Source organism: Pterocles gutturalis, unplaced genomic scaffold, assembly GCF_000699245.1.
Source record: "Pterocles gutturalis isolate BGI_N339 unplaced genomic scaffold, ASM69924v1 scaffold9818, whole genome shotgun sequence".
NCBI classification, from domain to species: Eukaryota; Metazoa; Chordata; class Aves; order Pterocliformes; family Pteroclidae; genus Pterocles; species Pterocles gutturalis.
In genome coordinates this window covers 31,775-40,621 of record NW_010123037.1, presented here as the reverse complement: position 1 = coordinate 40,621, position 8,847 = coordinate 31,775, and the positions used below count along the sequence as shown (strand labels likewise).

The 8,847-nt window shown below is 50.9% G+C and overlaps 1 protein-coding gene across 1 annotated transcript in view; it reads right to left on the bottom strand.

Moving 5' to 3' along the window:
* MGAT4B (mannosyl (alpha-1,3-)-glycoprotein beta-1,4-N-acetylglucosaminyltransferase, isozyme B) overlaps window positions 1-5,255 on the bottom strand; it is a gene marked incomplete at its 5' end in the record, with an annotated part of 15,098 nt that extends 9,843 nt beyond the window's left edge. The window contains 4 exons of the mRNA XM_010077750.1: window positions 604-650; window positions 3,296-3,429; window positions 4,245-4,385; window positions 5,076-5,255. Coding sequence (XP_010076052.1) covers window positions 604-650; window positions 3,296-3,429; window positions 4,245-4,385; window positions 5,076-5,255 — 502 coding nt within the window. The remainder of the gene's footprint in view (window positions 1-603; window positions 651-3,295; window positions 3,430-4,244; window positions 4,386-5,075) is intronic.
* Window positions 5,256-8,847: the final 3,592 nt, after the last annotated feature.

Below are 8,847 nucleotides of genomic sequence, written 5' to 3'. Positions count from 1 at the left end.
GTTAATAATCCATCACCCGCTTCTGCCTAAACAGCCACAGATGAAGCTGCAAAAGCCACTAAGGCTCCGGGACAGAAATAGCAGCCAGCGTGAAAGACAAATGTAACTAGCGCCTAGAACAAGGGAAAAACAAACAGGCTGGAGTGGAAAGAAAAATGGATGATGGATTTTAAAGCAAAACAAGGCAGGAGCATTTGGGTGTGCTTCCCACGCTGCCCAGTTGCTCTGACTCTGCAGAGCAGGTAGAGGGCTGCACTAGACACAGAAACAATTGCCAGGATCACGGGAAATCTAAACAATCCATCTCCTCGCAACGCCACAGGACAGAAAGAGCAAAATGAAACGGCATGATCGCGTGTGTCAAATACCGCCAGCACAAAGCAGCCTATGAACCTACATATGGGATGTGTTTCAGAACAAGCTGAAAGTGGAAGCGGCAACAGCAAAGACAGCCCAGAGTTTAGGAACAGAAAAAAACCCAAACAAGAACAAAAAAAATACAAAAGGGAAGCAGAAAAGCGTGGATTTTCTCCTTAATGAAGCCGTTCCCTGGCCTTGTGACAGGCACAGACCGTACCGACGCAGTCATTTGGAAGTGCTTACAAGTTCTTGATATTTTCTGCCACTCCAGCTGTGTACTGCGGATCCGTCTGAAAACAAAAGATAAGCAGCGTTAGAGCCTTCAGCCTCAGCCTGTGCCCCCCGTGGCTCAGAAATCACCTTCAACACACCCTGGGGTACCGTCAGCACCTCCACACCATCGTCACGTCTGCTTGCATCCTCTTTAACCGCTCTCCCTGTGCTGCCGGGCTCCGGGGAGCCCTCCTTTGTGGCCAGTGTTACCCAAAGGCATCACACACCAGAAACCACCCCAAAAGGACTCAAGACCCTCAACGTCTTCCCCATGTCCTCTCTTGGCACTTCTGCCCCTGCCAGCACCACGCGTTTGCACAAAGTGTTAACTTCCGAGCTATTTATTTTTTTTCTCTACACACGCTGGCTTTCATCCAAGCGAATACTCTCGGCAGAAAAGGCTCTCCACCCCTTTTGTGAAAAAGAGAGGTTTATTTATAAGTGTGCATTTTTCGTTTCAGGTTCATTTTGATGCTTTTCTTCCTAAAATGACAGTTTGTTCCCACAATCAACCCTGCAACCTGTCCCAGTTGGGAGGGAAAGGTCAGCAGTGCCGCACGCCGCTATCTGCCGGCGAGACAAATGCAAACACGGGGACAGGCACCGGACAGAAACCATCTGCACACTGACCAGGAAAACAAAATCCAAGAACAAAGGGCAGGAGACCCAGGAGCAAAAACTGTGCCTGTTTCCTGAGGTGGCATTGTCTTTGGTAGGTTGTACGGACCACGGGACTGCGCGTCCCGGTGGATCTGCGGTGCCGGGACTGGCTGACGCTGTGCTTGGCGCCGGGCAGAGGTGAGAAGTGAGATGCCGGAGATGTGTGTCACAAGCTGAGGCCAGCGCTTCTATGCTGGAATGGTGACAACAGAGGGTTTTCTCGAGAGGAAAAAGGTCCCTTTCCCAAACAGGGCTCAGGCTCTCGGTGCTGGACTGATTTCCTACTCCAGCACAGCCAAGAAAACAAAGGCAGAAAAGATCCTCCTGGCTTCGGGAGCAAATGCAGAGCTCTGCTCCAAGCACCCGGCTGCCACTGAAGTGGCAGGGTGGGGGACTGCTGGGCTGTTTGCCCCAGTCCCACCAGCCCAGGAGTCCCTGGCTCTCCCAGGCAGCCCGGCCACCGTGGACGATACCCGTGACGGCTAGCAGGGGCACTCGGAAATGTGAAGTTCCCATCCCAAAAAGGACATTCAGCTCATAGAATCACAGAATCACAGAATGGTTTGGGTTGGAAGGGACCTGAAAGATCATCTAGTTCCAACCCCCTGCCATGGAGAGGAGCACCTTCCACTAGCCCAGGTTGCTCAAAGCCTCAAAGTTCCTCCACTTGTCCTGAGTCTCCAAACTACCTGTCCGCTCCAGGCTCACACCATTCTCTCCGCTCTTTGCTCTTCATCCTGTGCCTGAGGAGCCCCAACAAGCAACGCCAAGTGCAGGTACATCGAGACACACTTTGTCTGGGCAGAGGCAGAGCAGGGACAGCGGCGGCTGACACTTGCATGGAAGGACGTTGTGTCAGCAAGAAAGAACAGTGCCAGGGGTGATCTGCAACGACTACCATCGCTGGCACTGGGATATGACACGTGTGCTCCTGCACTTCATGGTATCAGAATTAATTTATTTGCTGTTCAATTCCTTCCTCACACATACACATGGAAAGTCAGGTCCTGCCATCACAGCCTGCACCCTGCTTTCAACTCAACCGAAAAAAAAAAAATTACTGCAGTCCAAAACAGGAGATGGCTTTGGTCAAGTTGATTAGAAACCTCTCATGCTTTAACTCACCTGTTGTGAAAACAGCCATCAAACCTGTCCTGGCTCTAAGGAACATGATGGCCAGGACCGAACCCCGTCCCGGGCACTCTGGGCTGCACCCATCTGCGCTCACCTTCTTGTACGAAACACCAGCCCCAGACCCGAAGCCCAAAAACGTCAAATTATGGGTAAACAGGCAGCAAACCCAGACATTTATCTTTGTTCTGCTCCCAGTAACATGCCACTGAGGTTTATCTTTCTCACCGGATTTCTTGAAATTAAGACAAATGCACTTCAAGCTCAAGAAAATAATCCGGAGGGGAAAGCCACGGAGAAAAACAACCATCTAAAGCCATAGATAAAAGCGGCTCTTGCGGATTAATGCATCAAGGCTTTTTAGCCCCTGGATTCAGCAACTGATTCTGGGCTCCAGACACCAGTATGAAGAGGCATATCAGTCTCAGCCTCAAATCAGCAGGCTCCTGGGTTTCGAGAGGGGGTTAGTGCTGCCTGACAGGTACGTGGAGCTGCTTCAGGAGCGGGTCTGAGAGCTCCCTGGACGTGCCCATGGGCTGCTCCAGCACACAGGGAACAACCCCTCAAGCACCCTGCAAGAGCTGGCATGATTTACCCCAGAAAGATAAACACCCGTGCTGCCCTGGCAGCTGCTGCTGTTTGCCTGCTCACCTCCTGACCCTCCCTGGCCCAGCCGGTGTTTCGTTTTCACGGGATGCACCTAACCATCCTGGTCGGATGGCAGCCCAAGGCTGGGCTTATCTGCTGAGAGCAGGTCTCCAGGTGGGCAGCCGTCCTGTTCGGCACCGAGTCTGGCAGGCAGCGGGATGGGATGGGTGCCAGGGAAACGGGATAAACAGGGAAATGGCATCAACAGGCAAAGCTGACTCACCTCGGCGATGAGGACGACGATGACCGAGTCCTCCTTCTCCTGCGGAGTGAGCTCCGAGATGAGGGAGTTGAGGGTGTCGGTGAGGTAGGAATGCACCTCCCGCTTCACGCTGGGGATTCCCATCACGATGGACACTGCCCAGGGCCAAGGAGAGATTTTAGAGAGGGGGGGTGTGCTGGGACAAGGCACTGCTCCCACGAACACCTCATGGTTCACCCGCCCAGTGCCACGCTCTGTCGTTACAAACCAGCAGCGATCGGCAGGCTGATGAGCTCCTGGGCTATGTAGGGTTCCCATGCTCCTGTCCCCCAGCCCAGTACCAACCAGCAGCACCCCAGTGTGCCAGGCTGGCAAGGCACCCCAGACAGACTCTTTCTTTTCTCTCCTGAGGACTGATGCCCAAGGAGACACCTGAAAACTCTCCCCTCCCAGGGGCCTTTTCAGCCCGTGAATGGCAACTTCAAGGCCATTGCTGTTCTCCTAACCCCTCCCATGGCCAGAAGCACCTCAGCTGAGGAGGGATAAGCCAGGTCGTTGGCTTTGGGTTGGGATTTGGGAGCAGAGGAGGAATCGTCTAGTAACCAAAGTCCTACTCCAGATGGGATTTGTCTTGAGTTAGAGTCTCCGTGAAGTGCCCTGCAAACTGTGCTTTCACATGACCACCTTCCAGGCACAGTCTAGAGCACTGTGGAGATGGAAAGCAGCAAAAAACATTTGGCAGAAGCAATGAGAACATTTTAGTGCCGGTCAAGAGCACAAACAGCACTCCCCTGTAGACTCGCAGATGTGACATGGCTTACCCACCCCGCGTGCCACGACACCAAGGAAGCTTTGCGTGACGCATGCAGCCGTTCCTCCAGCTCCGTACCACAGCCAGACCCGGAGGAAAGGGGAGGGACAGGCACCAAGGTGAGGAAGAGCACCAGAAGCAGCACTAATTCCCATTTACCTCCAGTGCGCCCCTGTCCCACATGCACGGCTGGCTGCAGACTGTTCTCCTTTGACAGCAAATGTGGCAAATGATGGAAGATGGTGGGAAGGTGCAGCACATTCTTGTTGGTGATATTCCACAGTTTTAACTTGGTTTCGTCTTAAAAAGGAAAAGGGAATCAATTGCAAGGAACGGTAGGTAGGAAGAGACTGCAAGGCAAAAAGCCTTTTTTAGAGCAGCCTGGCCACCCGAGACTACTGCTGGGTTATAAAAAATCAGGCCAACCTTTAACATGTTATCACAAACCCAATTAAAGCTCAGCAGGAGCCATGAGGGCCTTAAAGAAGTCCCAAAATATTTGGAAAGGAGGGGGGGGGAGAATGAAGATCAAATGAAGGTCAAATCAGATCTTTCTGCAGAGATCCAATTTTCTTCAACTGAGCAACTTAAAAAAAAAAAAAAAAACAACTGGAAAGGGGTAGTCAGCCAGCCTAACTCCTTCCTCCCCCCTCTCTTTGGATACCCATTTTCCATATGGATCCAATACAGCCATAGGAAACGGCATGTATGACGTGCAAGAAAAAAAAAAAGAAAAGCTTGTAGGCAAGCAAATTGGCAAATATCTTCGGCAGAGGCAAATCTCAATGTTTAAGGCATATGCACCTCTAATTAAACAGGAATTTATGAGTTCTCAGGTCCCTCTGAACTCCCCAATTTGCTCGTGCCGGGGGAGAGAAGAGCCCATCCTGTCCGCAGCCCTGCACACACGCACGCACGCACACCTCTCTACCTCCTCATTAGCAACTGCTTCAAACCAGCCCGAGATCCTCAACTTCTCTGTTTATTCACCAGATAAGCTGCTCCAGGTCCGGTTTATATCCCGCAGGGCTTGCTTCTCCGAGACGGCTCTCTTGATCTCCTCCAGGACCAGGTTGAGCTCCTTGGAGCGCTTCAGGCTCTCCTGCTCGGCGGCGTGCAGTCGGTCGCGCAGGGCGAGAAACTCCCGCTGGTAGATGTCCACAACGTCACCTGTGGATGGAAAAGAGAGAGAAGCTTTCTCCTTCATGCTCTGAAGGGTTTAAAGTCTCTAAAGCGATGTCCATCGCTCAGATCTCCCCCACCTCCACAATCCTTAAAACATGGGTTCAGGGAGCTGCGGTCTGGCACGCACCCATCGGTTGTGCTGGAGAGGGGGTGGTTTAAGTTGTGAAATTACAATTAAAAAGCTATTCTCATTTTTTTCTCTTTAACTTGGGTTTCTGGGTCACATACAAATATGACCTGGTTCTCTGTGACCAAAGCACCCAGCAAAAAAAAAGTTGCATGGTGGTTCTTCTTCGCTACATACTTGGAAAAGGGGAGCCAGCTGCTGGCAGTGATTTTATGAGCAATACTCTGCATCTCTCTGCAGCAGCTCCAGAAGTTTGGGCGTGTGAGACAGAGACCGCTGGAGCGAGCAGTGGGGAACCAGAGTCAAGTGAAAAAGAATGGCAAGCACTGGTGGTGATGGCTGGTTAGAGCCATGACAAACCCAAGGAATATCAGTATTTTTAATTGCCTTGCTCCTTGCTTTGGTTTCCTTGTGGTACACAGGGGAAAGAGATCTAAGAGCACGTGTCAAAAGGCGTTTGAGCGGGTGATTCAGCAGAACCCCTGGACACCATCTCGAAGGGTTTCTCCAGATGGCACAGGGCAGTTCCCAGATGACCCCAAGGGATGGAAAGCGAGATGCTGACAAGGAGAACACCACTGCAGTGAGACAAGGGCAGGCACCTCTTCCAGCTTTGGAAGAGAGTCCCAAATTCTAATGGCCAAAACGGATTTCGGGAATCTAACCTCTCCGAAACAAGGCAGGATAAAGAATATCACACGGCAATAGCTGCCTGGATGTCTGTATAAATCCAAGTGTTTGCATCTGCACCTTAAGGATGCGTCATAAATGTAATATATAAATACACGAGAAACCAGGACGCAGGGAAATAAAGCTTTTTATTTTGAAACATCATCTTATCACCATGCCCTTTTTAAGCAATAAAACTATCAAGAGCCTCCAGCCAGAACTAACTATGCAATAGCTGGGAGTGGGATCGGTTAGCCACTAATGAACTTTCCCGGGCCATTTTTTACCCCATTACCAATGAAACTACTCATTAAAAATACACTTTCAGCTGTGGTCACTCATGTGTTTTCAGCAAGGCTATAACTCACAGGACTACACCCAAACCAGATTTATCCACTGAATAGCAGACCCTCAGCCCAGACACAACCAGGAGAGCTAATGACCAAAAGTACGGCACTGGAGCTTCCCAAACAGGGCTAAATATAAATCAGAGCCATTGAAAAAAGATACTCTGGCTGCATCAACAACTTCTATTTCGGGGTCCATAAAGAAAAAGAAAAAGGAATTTTGAAGACCATGCATATCCAGCTCCAAAGCACAGAGTTTCCAAGACAACAGTGCTTCCCAGTCCAGCTCCCGGTGATGCTTTTGCCTAGGAAAAGTTTCCCCCAAGATGTCTCTTTCCTCCCAAAAAAAACCCCGTACTTAAAGACTCACTGCCCCAGCACAAGGGGCCCCCCTCCCCTGAGGCAGTCTGGCTCCTATTAACCTTCCAGCATTATTTTCAAAGCCACTGGCACGTGGGGAGGGAGCGGAGGAGGTTACACCCATTTGATTACTCCGTCCATCTGACAACACGTTATTCAGAGAAAATCAAAGGACGGACATAAACACCACCAGTCCTTCCTTTTTCCTGTGTGGTGCCGCTCGCTTTCCACTCCCAGCAAGAAAACATTTAAAAATTTGCAGAAAAAACAGCTTCACACCCAGCTTCAGGAGCTGCCACAGGAATTCACAGGAGGATGTCAGGCTTTAAACGGACTCCGCGATGAGCTAGACCTTTACCTGCTGGTACCTCTCAGACACAAGAATATACCTTTCAGCTTCCCAGTACTCTAGATTACAGGTTTTTCCTACTTGTTACCTTTTACCGGCTGCATCTGTGAACAGCAGCAAGGAGCAATTCTCGCTTCTGGGTTTTGCACAAAAGAATGGCAGGAACAGTGCTTGTGCAAGGCTGGAAGCATTTGGCTCTCGGCATACCGGGGGGTTACTATCCCGTGGATGCTATCAAAGCTAAATCACCACCAAAGGCTGCCTTTCTACCTTGTTCTGCGATACCTGGAGCAGAGTAAAGGCAAGGCTTTGCACTTAGTGGTTTTTTCCAGAGCACTGCACTTCGTTTGTGTCAGATTTGGAAGGGAAATGTCACTGATTATTCAGTCACTAATGACCTGCCCGCCGAAGCCAAGAGCTGTACTTTTCATTAGACCGCAATGGTGATGTGCAGTCAACCATTTGCTGCTTTTCTGGCTAATGGCTGGAAGTGAAATTGTATTTGTTTCCAGTGCTCTTGTCCTATGATGTCTTCGCAGGCTTTCCATTCTTTAATTAAAATTTCATGAAATTTAAAAGCTGATCGATCGTGACTGGTTCCGGTGACAACCTGAAGAGTCCGAGACAAAGCCCGAGATGGGTGTACAGTTTCCCACGAATTTCCAGTAATGCCACTCTGCCCTCGTCGGTCTGCAATGACACCCAGATGCAGGTCTGCTGTCCTCGCAAAAACCCTCAGCTGCTCAGCCAGGGAGGGCTCGGAAAAGCCACGAAGGGCAGCAGAGGATAAGGGGAGGGAATTGCCTCCCATCTCTACAAGCCAGGTTGAACACAGAAGTGATTTGCTGCTAATTAGGCTGAACAAATTTTTCATCTCATGTCAGCTCAGCACAGACCCTTTGCTTACCCCTCCAAGCAGCAGCACTCCCTGTCTACATATTCATTGTCTTCCCTCCCAGCACAAGGCAGCAGAGCTCTTAAAACATCCCCACACTCAAGCACTGCAGGATAACTGGGTGAAACCAAAACAAAAAAAAAAAAAAAAAAAAAAAGACTACTTTTTCTTGAGAGATAACACATTGCTTCGGGCTTAAAATAAACTGGATTAATAAAGAAAGAAAGTCGGTGTTAGGTAACGCTCCATGGGACAGACCTGGGAGACCAAAAAACCTCTCAAATGGGAACTTGTGGTATTTGCAGCACACACTGTGCATGCCCAGAGCCCTGCAAATAGCACATTTCACACCTTGCCATGCCTAATATTTGCGCTGCCTTTCACAAGCCGTCTTTAGAAAGGGGCTGGCTGTAAGGCTCCAACAGCAGCTTCAGACACGCCGGCTGTCTGCCCGACAGAGAAGGCAGCGCTGGGCACAGCCGAGCCCCGGCCACCATCTGCCCACCCCAGCACTCACCGGAGCAGATCTGGGGGGGTCTGTGTCCCTGGAGGGGGAGCAGCCTGTGGCGGAGGGACAGTGGCTGTAGGAAGCATCCAGCAGGGGCTGGCTGTAAGGCTCCAACAGCAGCTTCAGACACGCCGGCTGTCTGCCCGACAGAGAAGGCAGCGCTGGGCACAGCCGAGCCCCGGCCACCATCTGCCCACCCCAGCACTCACCGGAGCAGATCTGGGGGGGTCTGTGTCCCTGGAGGGGGAGCAGCCTGTGGCGGAGGGACAGTGGCTGTAGGAAGCATCCAGCAGAGCATCGCTCGCTGACCGATGGTCCCCCC